General features: G+C 48.1%; 4 protein-coding genes and 1 long non-coding RNA gene across 10 annotated transcripts; 2 read left to right on the top strand and 3 right to left on the bottom strand.

Annotated features, from left to right (window-relative positions):
- Positions 1-399: 399 nt before the first annotated feature.
- Positions 400-4,846, bottom strand: vps18 (VPS18 core subunit of CORVET and HOPS complexes). Its single transcript, XM_037244466.1, has 9 exons — positions 4,596-4,846; positions 4,377-4,518; positions 4,119-4,210; positions 3,435-3,685; positions 3,016-3,369; positions 1,692-2,957; positions 1,427-1,636; positions 1,128-1,364; positions 400-1,059 (listed from the first exon to the last, which is right to left on the bottom strand). The coding sequence occupies exons 1-9, from the start codon at positions 4,696-4,698 to the stop codon at positions 769-771; spliced, it is 2,946 nt and encodes a 981-aa protein (XP_037100361.1). The 5' UTR covers positions 4,699-4,846; the 3' UTR covers positions 400-768.
- Positions 4,847-5,156: 310 nt separating this feature from the next.
- rhov (ras homolog family member V) lies at positions 5,157-7,291 on the top strand. The gene is made up of 3 exons (XM_037244467.1): positions 5,157-5,461; positions 5,580-5,638; positions 5,985-7,291. Exons 1-3 carry the CDS (start codon positions 5,209-5,211, stop codon positions 6,429-6,431), a joined length of 759 nt encoding a protein of 252 aa, XP_037100362.1. The 5' UTR covers positions 5,157-5,208; the 3' UTR covers positions 6,432-7,291.
- Positions 7,043-9,266, bottom strand: LOC119117865. The gene is made up of 3 exons (XR_005096615.1): positions 8,804-9,266; positions 8,095-8,202; positions 7,043-7,689 (listed from the first exon to the last, which is right to left on the bottom strand). It is a non-coding gene; the product is annotated as an uncharacterized LOC119117865 (long non-coding RNA).
- A 1,017-nt stretch (positions 9,267-10,283) lies between these two features.
- pigh (phosphatidylinositol glycan anchor biosynthesis, class H) lies at positions 10,284-12,980 on the bottom strand. 3 transcript variants are annotated; one of them, XR_005096613.1, is made up of 5 exons: positions 11,150-11,603; positions 10,861-11,070; positions 10,713-10,796; positions 10,502-10,644; positions 10,284-10,466 (listed from the first exon to the last, which is right to left on the bottom strand). XR_005096613.1 is itself a non-coding variant. In XM_037244462.1 (5 exons), the coding sequence occupies exons 2-5, from the start codon at positions 11,324-11,326 to the stop codon at positions 10,573-10,575; spliced, it is 543 nt and encodes a 180-aa protein (XP_037100357.1). In that variant the 5' UTR covers positions 11,327-11,331; positions 12,856-12,980; the 3' UTR covers positions 10,284-10,572. The 3 variants fall into 3 exon arrangements, 2 of the variants coding, with proteins under 2 accessions (XP_037100357.1, XP_037100356.1); XM_037244462.1 differs by adding an exon at positions 12,856-12,980 and having other exon boundaries at positions 10,284-10,644; positions 11,150-11,331; XM_037244461.1 differs by having other exon boundaries at positions 10,284-10,644; positions 11,150-11,602.
- zfyve1 (zinc finger, FYVE domain containing 1) lies at positions 12,020-16,330 on the top strand. 4 transcript variants are annotated; one of them, XM_037244439.1, is made up of 14 exons: positions 12,112-12,128; positions 12,188-12,265; positions 12,737-13,251; positions 13,319-13,562; positions 13,670-13,930; positions 13,988-14,202; positions 14,290-14,396; positions 14,476-14,584; positions 14,653-14,750; positions 14,811-14,928; positions 15,006-15,176; positions 15,257-15,437; positions 15,497-15,610; positions 15,673-16,330. In XM_037244439.1, the coding sequence occupies exons 3-14, from the start codon at positions 12,763-12,765 to the stop codon at positions 15,906-15,908; spliced, it is 2,343 nt and encodes a 780-aa protein (XP_037100334.1). In that variant the 5' UTR covers positions 12,112-12,128; positions 12,188-12,265; positions 12,737-12,762; the 3' UTR covers positions 15,909-16,330. The 4 variants fall into 4 exon arrangements, with proteins under 4 accessions (XP_037100332.1, XP_037100333.1, XP_037100334.1 ...); XM_037244437.1 differs by lacking the exon at positions 12,188-12,265 and having other exon boundaries at positions 12,020-12,128; XM_037244438.1 differs by lacking the exon at positions 12,188-12,265 and having other exon boundaries at positions 12,038-12,128; positions 12,712-13,251.
- The last annotated feature ends 293 nt before the right edge of the window (positions 16,331-16,623 follow it).

Below are 16,623 nucleotides of genomic sequence, written 5' to 3'. Positions count from 1 at the left end.
TAAATCACAAGATACATACAAATAAGTTAGCAAGAATAAATGGGAGGATTTCATGATGTGTCGAGGCGCTTAATCGAAGTTAGAACGTGCACATCAGTGACTTTCTGATATCGACTAGTAGTGTCTGCCCGTTGCGAAAGTTGCCGAGCTACGTCTTACGTCATCACGAGGGAACTCCGTATTTGGTATGGCCGAGTCGAAAGGAAACCGTTACGTAATTATTAAACACTTTGATGATAAAAGTGAAACAAGACGCGTTATTTAACAATAACTGCTGTGAAACGGGGTTTTCGTATTTCGTCTTTTTTTACCTCAATATTTTAATATGTAATATTTTATTAAATGTACATTTCATTCAGTTTGATTGTTTTTCATTCTTTTTACACACACAACACAACGTAATGTTTCTATTTACCTTTTTTCGAGCTCGTTTATTAATAAAATAAAAATAATAGGTTATAAAAATTAAGGACAGGTTAGAGCAGCTTCAACATGAAAAAGCATTGTTTTATTTTCCATGGTTTTAAGACACAAAGCAGTAAAAATATTGAGTGCAGGCTGTCTGAAAAAAGAAAAGTCTAACATACGTAACATGCCAATGAACACTGGATGATCGTTATTTAATCCCAAATTTGAAACTTTTCATTGAGATGTGTGAATGTGTCTAAACCAAAAGCTAACAGTGCTCAGCAGTTGTCACAGATGAGGCGCTAACAGGCAAACGGAAAAATGTCCCAATCTGCTCCATCCAACTCAAGTCCATCTCATTCACAGCCAGCTGGATTTATCCTCCTCAAACTTCTTTGGATCGATGAAGGGCTTGTCCACAGATCTGATCATCAGCTCTCCACAGTAGACGCATTCAGACGCGACCATGTCATCCAGGTCGGATTTCATCTGCTCGCGACTGGCGGCGCCCTTTCCGAGGCTTGGCGCGTCGCCTTCCTCGTTCGGCACGGGCCGGTGTCGCGACCTGGACGCCTGCGTGGAGGCCGAGAGCTTCTTTTGCAGCTCCTCCAGGCGGCTCAGCTTGTAGGCAGACAAATGAGGCATCACTTCCTACAGGGTGCAAAGGTCAACATGTATCATCCATATAAATACTATCCATCCTACGTTGTGCAGCATACCTGCAGGAGGCAGTCGGAGTGGAACATGTGTCCACACAGGAATAAATAAAAGGGCCTGTTGAGCAGCGGAAAGTCGCAGGCCGAGCACTTATCCTGGGAGTCCACCACGCCGTATTTATTCCGCATTTCCTGGATGTCTTCTCGTATGCGTTTGGCGCTCTCAGTGGCCTCCTCCATTTCCTGCTTCAGCTCCTCGATGTGCTTGTTGTACTCCTCCAGGGAGTTGCAGATGGCCTCCTGAAAGCCACAGACAAACCGAGAGCGGTGGAAAAAGTCACGACGGAAGCCACGTGACTCACCTTAAAATGGTCGATGGTGACAAAGTCGGGAAAGAAAGGCAGAATGTCCTCGATTTTGAGCAGGTCGCAGCTGGACAAGCAGTTCATGGCCTTCTTCACATCCTTCTCCTCCTGCACCACATGGCGGGCGATCTTCAACCACAGCTTCTTTCGCAGCTCCTCGTCATCGTCAGGCAGGTCAGCGCAGCTCTTGGCCAAATCCACGTCCACCTGCGGACCACGCGTTATCAAGGCTCCTTGGTCGTGCTGTACCGATTGAACTTACTTGCAAGGCGAGATCCACCGCTTCCTCGTACAGCTCCATAATCCGGTAGACCAGAACGCAGGCGCGTAGGTAGCCGTGTTCGGCGCACAGCCTGAGCGCGTATTTCAGGTCGTAGTGGATCTCCGAGGCGTACGTGCCCGCCTCCTCCAGGTAGCGCAGTAGCGAGTCGGGCTTGTACTTGGCGTAAAGCGACAGCAGGTAGTTATGGATGGCCTCCTCTGTGACGCGCAGCTCGTGCACGCAGAACTCCATGTAGCGCACCGTCTCGTTGATCTGCTGGCTGCTTCCCTTGTGGCTGTAGTTCATCAACGCCGGGATGAGCTTCTTGGGGTCCAGCCGCTTGCCCATTTGGATCCAGGCGTCCACCACCTTTTCGGGGATGTGCTGCATGAGCACGGGGGAGAACTTGTAGAAGAGCTTCTCGTCGCAGTGCTTGGCCAGCACGTCCAGAGCGGCGTAGTAGTCGTCGTGCTGGCAGTAGTGCGACACCACCCTCTCGTAGTCCTGCATGACCACCGAGAAGTACACCATGTCGTCCACGTTGCCGTGGCTGGCCAGCAGGTCGTAGATGGTGCAGCGGTTGTTGAACAGGCACTCGCGGTGCTTGGAGGTGTTCAGGAACTGGCGGAACTCGTCGCGGGTCTCCCAGAAGAGGACGCTGGCCTTGCCGTCATCTTCCAGCTGGCCCAGCCGGTTCAAGTAGAGTTCGGACAGCCAGGTGACGAGCAAGGTGATCTGCGTCCTCTCGCTCGGCTTCAGATTGCCCAGCTTCTTCAGCAGGAACTCCTTCAGGGCCTCCTCCTGCTTGGCTTCGATGAACTTGAGCGCGATCTCCTCAAAGTAGTTCTGCGTCATGGCGTAGCACTTGGCGCTCTCCAGGTAGCGCTTGTTCTGGAAGCAGTGCTCGGCCTCCTTGGCCAGGACCATGTCCATGCATTCGGGTCGCTCGCGGCAGTACTCCTTGGCCAGGTCGAACTTGTTCATGCTCATGTACATCTGCCACACGTCACGGGACTCACGCTGGATGTGGTAGCGGAACACGGCCCGCTCCGTGTAGATCCACACCAACCCCCCCGACGGGTCCTTAATCATCCTTTTGAGGGGGCCAAACTTGTCCGGGAACACGTCCTCGTGAACCACCTGACCGTTCAGCGTGCAGATCGCCTTGACTCGATCGTGCAGCAGCAGCAGGAAGTGGAACTGGGTCAGCACGATGGAGATGGGCTTGTTGAAAGACAGATCGATGTCGGTGGTGTACTCCCACACCTGATGAACACAACATCAGATTCCCCATAATCTTGTGAGAAACGCACCCAACAATTACCTGCACGTCACTCAGCAGCGAGTCCGGTCTGACGTAGTCCAGCTGCCCGTAGAGCACCCCGTTCCCCATCATCCAGGCGAAGGCCTTGGGGGAGGTACGCAGCTTGGACGTATAGAAAGTGATCTCACTGTAGCCCATGTTGGCCGGGAACTCCTGAAAGCTGGGGAGCAGGTCCTGGTTCTGGGTGAAGATGGAGCTGAAGCCCTGCTGCTCCGTGCCCTCGGCCACCTTGCCCACAAACTGGAAGAGGCGCTTGCGGGTGGTGGCGATGATGAAGTATTTGTTCTCCAGGCCACGCTCCACCTCCAGGCAGCACACCGGCGCCGGCCTCCCGTCTTCCTCCAGGGAGTGGACCTGGAACGATATTACGGTGAAGCCCCACGGTGGATCGTTTCATAAAGACATTCATGAAGACGCACTTGTCTGAAGTACTGGTCCGGGTTGGTGTTAAAGAGGCTCCCCTCGGTGGCAGAGATCTCAGCCTCGAAGATGACGCCTTGGCCCGTGCCGACCAAGATGGGGCCCGTGTTGGTCTCGTTGCCAAGCAGCTTGTTCCAACCCACACTCTCCACTAGGTGGCCCCGCCAGCGAGACAGACTGCGCACCTTTTGTGTGTTCCTGTTCAGATACAGACACTCGCTGGTGCTCAAACTGATCAGCAAGTGGGAGCCTGAAAAAAGGAAAAATGATTTTTCTCCATCTGATGTCAGAAGACAACACAACTTGCATTTCGTTCAAGTGTACACTACCGTTCAAAGGTTTGGGGTCACAAAATTGTTTGGGTGACCCCAAACTTTTGAACGGTAGTGTATATATTTATTTAGATAATTATTTATAGATTATATATATAATCTTCTGTGTAAAAAATCTTATAATATACATGTTTACTTATATTCATAGATTTTATATAATCTTATACAAATATAAGACATAATTTATCATTTAATTCATAATATTTTATTATAATAATATTTACACTACCGTTGAAAAGTTTGGAGTCACCCAAACAATTTTGTGACCCCAAACTTTTGAACGGTAGTGTATACCAATACTGTGCAAAAGTAGTCCACCTTTTTTTTCCCTCCACCACTTGTTAATCTTACCCGTCGGATCCAGGAAGAGTTTATGCACTTTGCTGTCATCTTTCCTTCCAAGCTCAATCTGATTGGGGTGATCAGGTTTAGCCAAATCAATCCTGCACAGAAAACAAAGAAAGGTACAAACATTCCAATCAGCCTCTTTATCACCTAACAACTCTTGAAAGGCCCCAATAAACATCTACGACAGGCCTAATCAAAGCTTGTCCTAACTAATCCAATCAAAAGGCAATGCACTAGTGAGCATTTCTGATTGTTACTTGCCTCAGCAGGGTGTCTTTCCCCAGACTCATGCATAGCTGATTGTTGCAAACCATGAGGTGATTTATCCTCTCGGGCGGCGTAAAATCGATCCTCTGCTTGTTGAAAATGGGTTTTTCCTCCTCGAGTCGCACATTGACGAAACCTAAAGTGCAAACATTTGTTATTAAACAGCATTATCCGAGAATCTAAAGATCACTCCTGGTTGCTTCCTCGGCTTACCCGAGTGTGTTATCCCGATGTTGGCGCTCGCCAGGCGGCCGTGCTGCTGCGCGCTTTGCCTGCTGTTTTGCGAGTCCTCGTACTCGTCCAATATTGAAGCCATTTTGACGTGCTACTTGATTCCAAATAGGTTGCAGAAGACGCTCAACGACTAAAATGACATGACTGTGCAGCTAGCCCTCTGGTTAGCTGTCAGCTAGCGCTGGTAGAAGGAGTAAGTCAGGTGACAGCACTCATGTGATCGGATAGTTGATGCAATACCCTTTTTGGACACTGGAGGTCGCTGTAACACCGAAGAACTTTCTCTTGGTGGGTGCGGTTTTGCAAATGAGTTAGATTGTGTGTTTTTTTATATAAATAAACTAAATTCTTATTTAATAGGAAACTATTCTCAGTAAAATATGTTATATCTGTTATCAACGTGTATAATATGAAAATGGTCAAAGACGACGTTACCCTTAACCGCCTTTGGGTGTCGCTGTTGGAGCAAACTAGGAGCTGAGCGTACAATGGGCGGGGTTATTCAAATGAGAAGCTTCGGGAGAATGAAGTTAACCTAAAAAAATCGCCTATCCTTGCAGAGTCATACTAGAGAAGCCATCAAAGACACTTGATGGTGAGAATTGCGACCGGGCGGAAAGAAGCAAAGAGTTTACGGCCCGTCATGCCACCTCACATGGACTTCTACCACGAGTCCCGCGTCCCCTCCGCTTGCGGACTGACCCGGGAGGACGAGCTGGAGCCGGGTGTCATCAGTTGCATGCTGGTGGGCGACGGCGCGGTGGGCAAGACCAGCATGATAGTCAGCTACACCTCCAATGGATACCCGGTGGACTACAAGCAGACCGGTTTTGACGTCTTCTCAGGTAAGACATTATTTCAGTCAAATAAGGGAGCAAATAATCATCATTTTTCTAAATTGACTTTAAGGACAATTTTAATGTTGTGGACTACATGACTTAAGTTAGAACTGGTTTCCAACAGGTCAGGTCCAAGTGGATGGATCCCCAGTCAGAGTTCAATTGGTGGACACTGCAGGACAGGTAAGTCGAATATTATTTTGTATTAATTTATTTTATTTGTCAGACTCAACAATGTCCCTCCTTTGGTGTATTCTATTGCGACATCTCACATGGGTCGCTCTTTGCCTGCTAACATTTCCCCTTTATGTGACAACAAAGAAGTGTCTGTCAACTTTATTTAAATAGCTCCAATCCACAACAATGGGGCACTAGAGCAGCTTTTAGGCCTGTAATAGCTGCTGGGTAGATAAAACAGCATAAAGAGGCGGTGGCTGACTTCTGTGCTAAAATGCACAGTTTCAAACTGGACAAAATTAAAATGATGAGAGTCTTTGATGACAATTTCCTATTCTTTTGTGCCTTTCAGGAGGAGTTTGATGAGTTCCGATCGCTGTCCTACTCACACACGGACGTCTTCCTGCTGTGCTTCAGCATGGTCAACCCCGCCTCTTTCCACAACATCACCAAAAAGTGGGTGCCCGAGATCCGCGCCTGCAACCCAACCGCGCCCATCGTCCTGGTAGGCACGCAGTCGGACCTCCTACTGGACGTCAACGTTCTCATCGGCCTGGACCGCGCCAGCGTCAAGCCCGTGGCCAGCTCACGCGCTCGAGGCATGGCGGAGAAGATCCGGGCGGCGGATTACGTGGAGTGCTCCTCGCTCACCCAGAAGAACCTCAAAGAAGCGTTTGACGCCGCCATTTTTGCCGCCATTAAGAACAAGGCACGGCAGGCCAAGAAACGGCGCTCGTCGGACAGGCGCAGCAAAGCCTTCTCCAGGTGCAGCTGGAAGAAGTTCTTCTGCTTCATCTGAGCCGGCTGGAACTGTAAACGCAAGTTCTTCATTTATGTGAAGTGACATTCAGCGAATGGCATCAGGTTTTGGAGCCAAGGACTGTCGTCTCCTCGTTCACGACCATCCTAGCTCAGAATACCCAAGTCTGGATTCAGGTGGACTAACACAATACAGGAGGTCTTTGGTTATTTTATTCAACATGCAAACGATACCAATTTGCATGTTAGTGCTCCTGTGTGTGTCGTATCAGAAAGGGTGTGAAGCGCAGTTTCAGCACACAAGCGTCAGTTTTGTTGCGTTCGCTTGGGCTTCAGGCTCCGGCGCAAACTGCAAGATGCCGCATTCTTACCTGAGTGCTAAAAGGACGCTGCCCAGACTGGTTTTTCGGTGCCTAAATTATGTGACGTGACTTTTTGCAATGTTGCGTGAAGGAACGCATGTTACTATATCTCCTTGACATCGTTTTAAGTTTGGAAGAGCAAGAAACAGATAAGAGTCAGCTTCGACCTTTGGCCCTCTCGATGACTATCAGTCGAGATTCTTAACATCTTGGTATGGTATGCAATGAATTTTCTCTAAACATCCCTACTTTGCAAGATTTGTTTTGTGCCTTTTTTTTTTTTTTTTTTGGGTGACGAGCCATATTTTGCACTCCAGTCTAATCATAACCAAACACAATGTATTATGCTTCCTGTGGAAGTGATGTGAATAAATTCTGTTTGTTCAAACAACTGTCAACGCCAAAATGGATTTTCAATGTCATCTTTTTTTTTTTTGTATCACTTATGTGCTAGCGTGTCTCACTCTCCTCTAACCCTCATGTCTTTTTATTTACATGTCAGAGCGACGTGACACAAATAAATGAAGCGCAAATTACAGCCTCTGTGTTATGTATATTTTTAGACCCAACAATTCGCAGCCAGGACAAGTCGCTTTACATCGACATCATACTTTTTTTTTTTTTCTGCAGGCTGTGATTTCCACTCTCCACGGGGGAGTTGGCATAATGTCCATAGGCCACAAAAGCCACTTTACCTGCCCCCCTCCCCAAGCATGTGATAATTAACCTGAGATCCCCCCTCAGTGAGGGTCCGAGCCATTCTAATGCGTGACCGCTCCATGCTGGGATCTCTTTTATTGATTGTGTCACTCGAGGAAAAGTCTCAAGGTGAGGATCCCACGAAAAAGGCGATTGATGATAATCCATTCACACAAGTTGGACGGCCTCTATCTACTCGTCAGACTGTGACCTCATCAGTTTTGGTAACAGGTCGAACTGGGGGGGAAAACAACAAGACGTCAGCCGTCTGTTTGCTATTAGAGCCGAGCATCCATCACTGCTGTCTTTGAACGGGCCCTTAAAAAAAAAAATTGCCTTCCATAATTCCTCTATCCAGTTGATCATTTTGGACATTGAGGACTTAACTGTATTCGGCATCAAACAGTTTTGAGTGGAAGACTCTTTGAAATGTGGATTCTGCAAACAAAAGCTCAGTAGGTCAAAATCAGCCGTCAGACTGCTCTTCACTTATTTATGAGGCTTAAGCTATTTTATGGTTTTCTGTTCAAAGCCAAACATCAAAAGGGAAATAAAGTGTCGTTTTTTGAATGATGCGTTCGAACAAGCGAGAGGGCCTTGTTGTTGTCGGACCAGTTCTAAGTTCCCAGAAACTCAACTCACCTTCTCATGGGTTAGTCATGTACTTTTCTCAGTTGGTTCTTTTCCCAGGGTTTTCCTACTTCAGGAGTCATCAACTGAGTCGTCTTCTGGCGGCCGGACAGTTTCGCTCTGGTTAAAAAAAAAAAAAAAAAAGAAGGTTGGCAGGCAGGCCTGGAAATCAGCAGGTGCACCAACAGGTCCACCGAGCTTTGCGGTGCTTTTTCAAAACCGCTAAAGCTAAACAAACACAAAGGTCGCTCCACATTTGTTTGATTTTTTTGTTATTGGAATAGATTTTCATCAAACATGCTGCACATACTTGCAAGATGAAGCAATCAATACAAGCGATCAATTTGGAGGACTTGTGACCGTTATCCCCCCCTCCCCGTGATGGCAAGAGTTTGATTGACACTTAGCTATCTCTGGGAATCAAGTGGGGGAGGCGTTCTCACACTCGTGGCATCAGCGGGTGAGGGTGGGGGAGAGAGCCATGTGAGCTTGTGGGGGAATCACGCAATGTTCCTAAAGTGTCGATGAGAAGTGATATGACATCATGGCAATCTTCCGAGAGTCACGGTGGAGCTAATTCATATGATACATCGTCCGTGATGACTGGCGTCATTGACGACGATACCGTGCGATGGCCTCCGAGCGGATTGTGTAAATAAGGTGTGTCTGGACTTGCTCTCGTATCGAGAGTGACTGTTGCCGCGTCGTCCTCTTTACTCACAAAGCTATAAATCCTCTTGCTCAGCCTGTTTGTGTCACCCTCACCGGTTAAGATGAGGGAGGAGAAGGTGTCGATACCACTTGTGCAAGATTAAAACCAAAACAGAAGACACGCTGTGACTTTACAATGTGACCTTCATTGCAAAACCAAGTTAAAAAAAAGAATAATAATCAGGTATGTTAATTGCATCGGTACATACCTTACTCATCATCTAATTAGAGTGCAAAGAACATGTGCGGCGTATGACTTAGGCATGCCTTAAGACGTGACATCAGCAGCTTCCTAAAAGGTCAAGACAAATCTTGAGCATGACCCAAAACAACAAACATCACGTTAAGTGCTGAGGTAATTGTTTAGAATAAATTGCATTGAGCCAAAGTCGGCTCGGCTCTACTGAGCCCCCCCCCCACACACACTTCAAGCGGAACCGGTTAGTCTCCTTGCATCTTATCGGCTGCCAGCGGGTCTGACGAAAGGCGTCTCGCTTTCCTCACGTCTCGCAGGTGACACTGTGAGGGTGCGCCCCCCCCCCCCCACGTCATCCAGTCGCCAACGTTTTTCCACTTAGTCTGACTTGATAGTTGCAGATCTTGGATCTCATGCAGACCTAATAAAGTGGCCCGTGAGTGTCACTCAACAATCTCATCTTTGTACGCAAAAGGAGGAACAATTATCCTGTCCATCAGTCAGCAGATGACGTCCCGACAAAACCAGCAGTCTCGTGTCAGAACCGGTTGGACCGTGCCACCCCAATAGGCCGCACGCTCGGTCCACTTTCGGATTCAAATCCAAACTGACAGCGAGTTCCACCTGCCCGCATGGACCGTTAAAGAGCGGACACATTTGAATTAAAAACTCTCCCCTCCAGCAACAATAGCGATGACACTTAACACCTTACAAAGGGATTGTGTTGTGTCAACAGTGTGGCTGTATACATTTACAGGCGGCACGAGAGTGAGGCAATACGAAAGACTACGAGGAATAGGGCTGAAAGAGTCCACATCGACATGCCCTATAATTTACTATTAGGGTTGTCGCCGTAAGATGGTAGCCTCGAGGTCCGGCCTTGTTCCCGGCTGTTTCGCACCTCCCAGGGGGGCACCATTACGCTGTCAGGGGTCGCTCTTCATGGGGGCTGTAATATGCTTTGGCGCTAAAAAAAAAAAAAAAATCACACCCTGTTGCTTGTTTTGTCAGCTTCAGGCACTCAGGGTTAAAATGGCCACAGATGGTGGGGGTGAGAAAACACAAGGTAAGAGTGATGAGTGGACCGTAACACTTAAAACGGTGGTAAATATAGTATAACATTTTTATAAAGTTGTGCTAGGATGGTTAGAAAGCGTGATTATTGCTGCTTTAAACAGAATTTACTCACTGTTTGTATTTTCCAAGCGTTTAGTTTGTGGTGCAATGCTGCCCCCTACTGCCAGAATGGATGTAAACCAATTCAGGTTAGCCATAAGAAAACATGGTCGCCAAATGTTCTGTCAGATTTATTACAAAATATTTCATATGTAAATATTGAAAGTAACAGGAGTTTTGAAAAATTTGGTTAAAAATATAACACTACATTTCATTTTGACATAATTTATGGTCAGTCTATCATTTGGTATGTCAAGATTTAGCACATTATAAGGGCAGAGGTGAATATATACACTTAGTAACCAGGGAAGAAAAACATGGCAAATAATGCACCTCTTACTATTACATTAATAAATATTATAGTCACTACAAAGGAGGATCTGGCCTGGCTGTGGGTGAGCTGTCTGTCAGCACTTTGACAGAATCTCCTGACAGCTTTTGTACACTTGAATCAAGCAGTTGAGCCTTGGTTTTGAGCTCTGCAAAACAAAACACACAAACAAAATATATGATAACTCTTAATGGTCAGATAGTGCTAAATTCTCACCTGAAACAACGGCACCACGTTTGACACGCCATCGGAATCGGAGGGGTTCTTCAGCAGTATGGAAAGGTAGTAGATGACCTGATGCTGTAAATAAACACTTTAGCTTTATGGTGTATGAAGCACAACAAAAACAATTATTTTTAACCACCATGTAAATGGCTTCGTTGATGACCACATCCTTGACTTGACTCATCTCAATAAAAGTGCTCGTCTCCCGGCCCGACGCGTAGCTGGAGGATACTTGGATGCCCACCGAGCCAATGATGAGCACCGATTCGTGGTCCACCTTCACCAAGTGGATGTGCAGCATCATTCCCAACAGAGTGAGCAGAATGGCACCGGTGAGCACGGCTGTGTTCTGCAAGTAGAAAAAAAGATGCAATTAGCACCTCCATGCAATTTTGTGATATTATCATTATTATGACTTCACGACTTACCTCTGTGAAGAAGAACACCGCATAGGCAGCCAGCCAAACGGAGCAAGTGTACACCATCACCTTGCCGATGGACATTTTGGACGAGCTGACAGTAAACTCTCTGCAAATGCTGCAGTGGTTTTGACAATCCAGAGATATTGGTTTGCCATAAATGTCCGTGTAGGCTTCATCTTCCATTTTTCCTGCAGAAAACAATAAAAATAAATAAAGTTAGGACTGAAACTAGGCGGCTAGTATCAAGCTAGGCTGGAGCCAAGGTCAGAAGTCGTAAACAAGTGTTTCTTTTTTTTTTTTATCGCCACAATGATTTAGGGAAAGCGAGAACAGATATTAAGGCTGTTAATGAAGGCGTTGGGTTGTAAATTAAAAAGCATTACAACATTTCTCAAATAAAGGCGACTGACAGGAAAGACTGGCCAAACATTGGTTGTTTGCTGTTTATACCGGGGCATCCCGGCTGCACAAAAGTGAGTGTCAAAAATGATACAATTAAGTAGAATCTTTTTATTGCAAGTGCCACATAGGTAATATTAAATAATGAATTTAAAATTAATACGTATTAAATCGAGACTTATGGGATACAGATGACAAGGTGGTGTGTGAAACTAACGTCAACATAAACGGCGTACGCCTGACATTGAAAGAAGCACACTTCAATAGCCGGAAACGCAATGCCTTATGGGGAATCCTATAAACTCCGTAAAAATAATACTTTTATATCAGTTGTTAAGACACAAGCCGATCACATCAAAATATATACCTATTAGTGTAATTTTTTTTTTTAAATACAATATTTAAAATCGAGCAACATGGTGGTTGGTTTAGCTTAGCAGCAGGCTAACGTCGTACTCCATTTCCCAGTATGCATTGCGCAACGAATGACTTCTCAACCCTGGATAAAAACAAGCCGATCAGCTGATGTAAAAGCAACAACATCTCCTCCTGGGCTCGGACACCGTCAGCTAACACTCTCGCCGAGGTTAGTACGTGGCACCGGAGCGCTATGCTACGTTATTATTAGTCATTGTACTCTTTTAGAACGTGTCGAGGTGGCAGTTTTGTCAAGTCGTCGGCTGGGACCGTTCATCGCCGCTCGCTCAGCCGATTGCCACGAAGGTTGTTGTTGTTTTCCCAAAACACGAGATGTATTGCTAAAAATGATTAACGCAATGTTCTGAGTTTATAAATATGATTTAATAACTTGGCAAAACATAAAGATGCTGGACGATTGTTTTATCCGTTTTGTGGTGAACACGTCATCTAATGATATTCATGAGACTACTTTTTTGTCATTTTTTTTTTTTTTATTGAGATGCTCACGTTACAAGGATAGGGCTAGGTGTTGAGAGTCTTTGTGACATGATTGTGAGGATACTTGAGTGTTGTTCCAACTACTTGGCCAAAGCAGCCAAAGAAATGATGAAAGCAAACAATAAAGATCTATTCTATTCTATTCTATTACAAACATGGAGCAGACATTGACTAGATCCTATGAAACAAGTCCTTATGAATAATTAATGTACTGCAAATTTAGATGATTAGAACTATTTTCTCAATCCTAGGAATTGTCCTGGAGTGTGTTGACAGTGGAGTCTCGTCCTCCATGATCAACCATGAGTGGTCAAGGTCCAGCTGAAGATAAAGGCATGAGCACACCGCTAGTCTGCCAAGAGAGTTACGCCTGCGGCGGGTCGGACGAGGCCTACTTTGAATGTGACGAGTGCAGCAGCCTTCAGTGCGCCCGCTGCGAGATGGAGCTCCACCGGCAGGAGCGCATGAGGAACCACGACCGGGTTCGCATCACCCCGGGCCACATCCCCTTCTGCGACTCATGCAAAGGAGACGGCGGCGGCTCGGTCACGGCCAGGCAGCTTCGAGCGGCCGTGCGCTGCCAGGGATGCAAGATCAACCTGTGCTTGGACTGCCAGAAACGCACCCACAGCGGTGGAAACAAGAGGAAGCACCCGCTCACCTTGTACCCTCAAGCCAAAAGTCCCCAGGAGAACAGCGTCAGCGCCGGTGAGTCCGAGCTGGAGATCCTGAAAGATCAGCTGGACCAAGTGTGCAGCTTCCTGTTGGTGGACGAGAAAGAGGAAATGCAGGTGGGTTCCTTAACATTCCTCTCTTGATGGACACGGAGGGAAGGACTAACCTCAAGAGCTTGCCCAGGTGAAGGACGAGGAGGAGTTTGTGAACAGACTGGGATGCGACCCAGACGAGCTACTCAAGGTGGTCTCCATTTTTGGGAACATCGGCGAGGGGAAATCGCACACGCTGAACCACACCTTCTTTCTCGGAAGACAAGTGTTCAAAACGTCCTCGACGCAGGAGTCCTGCACGGTGGGAGTGTGGGCCGCCATGGACCCGCTGCACCACGTGGTCGTCATTGACACGGAAGGACTGCTCGGCGCCGGTAAGATGCAAACGTGTCGCGTTAAAATCCCAGTTCCAGAAGTATTTGGACATTTTTTTGCCATAAGATAAATTCGTCACCATCAGATGTGTATTTCTTCCACTCAGGGTCCAGCCAGGGTCAGCGAACCCGCCTCCTCCTCAAAGTCTTGGCCATCTCGGATCTCGTTATTTACCGGACGCGTGCCGACCGTCTCCACGACGACCTCTTTAAGTTCCTGGGCGACGCCTCGGAGGCCTACTTGAAGCACTTTGCTCGTGAGCTGAAAGCGACCGCCACACGTTGCGGCCTGGACGTGGCGCTGTCCACCCTCGGCCCGGCCGTCATCATCTTCCACGAGACCGTGCACACCAAGCTGTTAGGATCAGGTAGAGTACCAAAAGAAAACCAGAACCGCACGGCGTTGACGTTTTTGCAATCTGTAGACAAACCAGCCGAGTCGGCGGAGCGCCTCCTCCAGGAGCGCTTCAGGAAGCTGGCTCTGTTCCCCGAGGCCTTCAGCTCCATCCACTACCGCGGGACTCGTACCTACAACCCACCGACTGACTTCAGCGGCCTTCAGCGCAGCCTGGAGCAGCAGCTGGACAACAACGCCACCCGCTCGCCGCGCTCCGCCGGAGTCATCTACAAAGCCCTGCGGGTTCGGCGACATTCCGCTTACCTTTGTCGAGGAAGGATGTGAGCCCAAGCGACGAGTAACCATGGCCGATCGCTTGATTCCCGCCAGGCACTGAGCGAGCGTTTCAGCGGCGATATTACCGATGAACACATGAGCAGTAACTCCTTCTTCCCTGATGAGTACTTCACCTGCTCCTGCATCTGCCTGAGTTGTGGGTACGTACGGTGGAGTATTCTGTCCCTTGAACAGCAAAAAAAAAAAATTCCTTGCTAATGATTTTAAGGTCACTTTTAGGTCAGGCTGTAAGAGTAGCATGAATCACCTGAAGGAGGGAGCACAACACGAAGCCAAGCAGCGATGCCGCTACTCGGCGCAATACGACAACCGCATCTACACGTGCAAGGTGAGCGTTCACGCACCGCCGCGTGCGTTTCACGAGAACGCTAGCGTCGACACGGCTAAACTTTCCAGGCCTGCTACGAGGGAGGGAAGGAGGTGATCGTGGTGCCCAAGACGACGGCCTCGTCCGACTCGCCGTGGTTTGGCTTGGCCGTCTACGCCTGGTCTGGGTAAGTGACAGGTGGGAACCTGAAGAAATGTCAATCCTCACTTTTTTTTCTTCATTGTAGATATGTCATCGAGTGTCCCAACTGCGGAGTGATTTACCGAAGCAGACAGTACTGGTACGGGAACCAGGACCCAGTGGAAACGGTGGTCAGAACCGAGATCCAGCACATCTGGCCGGGGGTGAGGCCATGCTCAATTTGTTAGCGCACATTAGCTGGCGAGGACGCGCCAACCACCAGTTGCGTGCCAATTTTCAGTCCGACGGCTTCTTGAAAGACAACCACAACGCCGCCCAGAGGCTGCTGGACGGAGTCAAGTACATCTCCCAGTCGGTGTCGGAGCTCAGCGTCAAGCCGGCCAAGGCGGTCACCTCCTGGCTCACCGACCAGATTGCTCCCACCTACTGGACGCCCAACTCTCTTATTCTGGTACGTATGGGGGGGTGGGGGGGAATGCATCACTGCTTCTTAAAAGAAGAATTGAGCCATGTTTTTGAATCAACTTGTAGAAATGCCACAAGTGCGCAGTGGACTTCCAAACCAATGACACCAAGCACCACTGCCGAGCGTGCGGCGAGGGCTTCTGCGACGCCTGCTCCTCCAAAACCCGCCCGGTTCCCGAGAGAGGTTGGGGGCTGGCGCCCGTTCGCGTCTGCGACGCCTGCTTCCACAACAGAGGGATCCCCACCGGTATGCAAAATGAACATCCTTGTATGGAAAGATAGCTGACGTGCCGGCATCTTCTCCAGAGCTCCTGGATGCAGCCTTGGAGGAGGAAGGCGGCACCCTGATAGCCAGGAAGGTCGGGGAAGCCGTGCAGAACACCTTCGGTGCCGTCGTCGGCGCCATCGACATCCCTCTCGGTGAGAAGTCGGTAAAGCCAAGAATCCCGCCTTTGTGTTCTAAACCTCCATGTGTCCACCAGGCCTGGTGAAGGAAGCCGCACGTCCCGCCTACTGGGTCCCGGACCAGGACGTCCGCGCCTGCTGCGGCTGCCAGCGGGACTTTTTGGTCTCTCGCCTCTCCATCCACCACTGCCGCGCCTGCGGTCAGGGCGTGTGCGAGGACTGCTCGCAGGAGCGGCGTGCCGTGCCCTCCCGGGGTTGGGATCACCCCGTGAGGGTCTGCAGCGTCTGCACCCAGAAGTCCGGGGAACTCTAGCAGGAATGATTCGTCCACTTGGCTTTTTCTGGCGACATTTCCTGTGGTCACATCAATGAAAGCTGAATATCACAAAGGAACTTGAGAAGAGAATCATGTTTTGGACAATCTGTTCTCCAACATCTAGATTATTATCCTTTTCCTTAGAAGTATTCCAGGGTCCGAGACTATGAATTATGAAAACAATTAGTGATGGAACTCAGACTTTTGCACAGTATTTTTTTTTGGGTTGGTAAGAAGAATCCTGGTGCTTTTGCCTTTTTTTTTTTTTTTTTAAGATAACCACATGATATACTTCTAGATGCATTCCAATATATACAGAAACATGTAGTCCTATCCACTCTAATACCACAAGCCTTTCGATGTTACTTTTATAAAGGCGGACATGAATAGAAAAGCCTTAATTGTGACATATTTCAATTGAAAACAAACATGACACTTTTCTGTTTACACCGTTGGATGAGCAATATGACATTGTTGAGGCTGGACCCTCAAAACACCTCACCACTCACGAGCGACATCTCGCAATGACTTGAAACTTGAGCGATGCAAACAAATACGAGGTGTGCCGGAAATGTACCGGGACTTGGCTCACCACATAGTTCAAAGATGTACGACAGCTTTTCACATTTGAAATAGATTTTGTGACACCAGTCCCTGGAACTTTTCTGACATTGCCTTTAAGTAATTTTGGGGGGCGGGGGGTGGGTTGGGG

Source organism: Syngnathus acus, chromosome 24 (assembly GCF_901709675.1).
Source record: "Syngnathus acus chromosome 24, fSynAcu1.2, whole genome shotgun sequence".
NCBI classification, from domain to species: Eukaryota; Metazoa; Chordata; class Actinopteri; order Syngnathiformes; family Syngnathidae; genus Syngnathus; species Syngnathus acus.
Note: the sequence above shows the minus strand (reverse complement) of the source record. Positions and strands in the feature narration are given on the sequence as shown.

What these genes read in the sequence shown, in the direction of transcription:
- vps18 (XM_037244466.1), bottom strand. Translation starts at nt 4,698, where the DNA reads ATGGCTTCAATATTGGACGAGTACGAGGACTCGCAAAACAGCAGGCAA. An exon ending in CGCTGCTGAGTGACGTGCAG is followed by an intron (nt 2,958 to 3,015) that starts GTAATTGTTGGG and finishes TGTGTTCATCAG; the next exon opens with GTGTGGGAGTACACCACCGA. An exon ending in CGGTGGATCTCGCCTTGCAA is followed by an intron (nt 1,637 to 1,691) that starts GTAAGTTCAATC and finishes CGTGGTCCGCAG; the next exon opens with GTGGACGTGGATTTGGCCAA.
- rhov (XM_037244467.1), top strand. Translation starts at nt 5,209, where the DNA reads ATGGTGAGAATTGCGACCGGGCGGAAAGAAGCAAAGAGTTTACGGCCC. An exon ending in CGGTTTTGACGTCTTCTCAG is followed by an intron (nt 5,462 to 5,579) that starts GTAAGACATTAT and finishes GGTTTCCAACAG; the next exon opens with GTCAGGTCCAAGTGGATGGA. An exon ending in TGGTGGACACTGCAGGACAG is followed by an intron (nt 5,639 to 5,984) that starts GTAAGTCGAATA and finishes TGTGCCTTTCAG; the next exon opens with GAGGAGTTTGATGAGTTCCG.
- pigh (XM_037244462.1), bottom strand. Translation starts at nt 11,326, where the DNA reads ATGGAAGATGAAGCCTACACGGACATTTATGGCAAACCAATATCTCTG. An exon ending in TCAACGAAGCCATTTACATG is followed by an intron (nt 10,797 to 10,860) that starts GTGGTTAAAAAT and finishes GTTTATTTACAG; the next exon opens with CATCAGGTCATCTACTACCT. An exon ending in ACGTGGTGCCGTTGTTTCAG is followed by an intron (nt 10,645 to 10,712) that starts GTGAGAATTTAG and finishes TTTGTTTTGCAG; the next exon opens with AGCTCAAAACCAAGGCTCAA.
- zfyve1 (XM_037244437.1), top strand. Translation starts at nt 12,763, where the DNA reads ATGAGTGGTCAAGGTCCAGCTGAAGATAAAGGCATGAGCACACCGCTA. An exon ending in TGCATCTGCCTGAGTTGTGG is followed by an intron (nt 14,397 to 14,475) that starts GTACGTACGGTG and finishes GGTCACTTTTAG; the next exon opens with GTCAGGCTGTAAGAGTAGCA. An exon ending in CGCCCAACTCTCTTATTCTG is followed by an intron (nt 15,177 to 15,256) that starts GTACGTATGGGG and finishes ATCAACTTGTAG; the next exon opens with AAATGCCACAAGTGCGCAGT.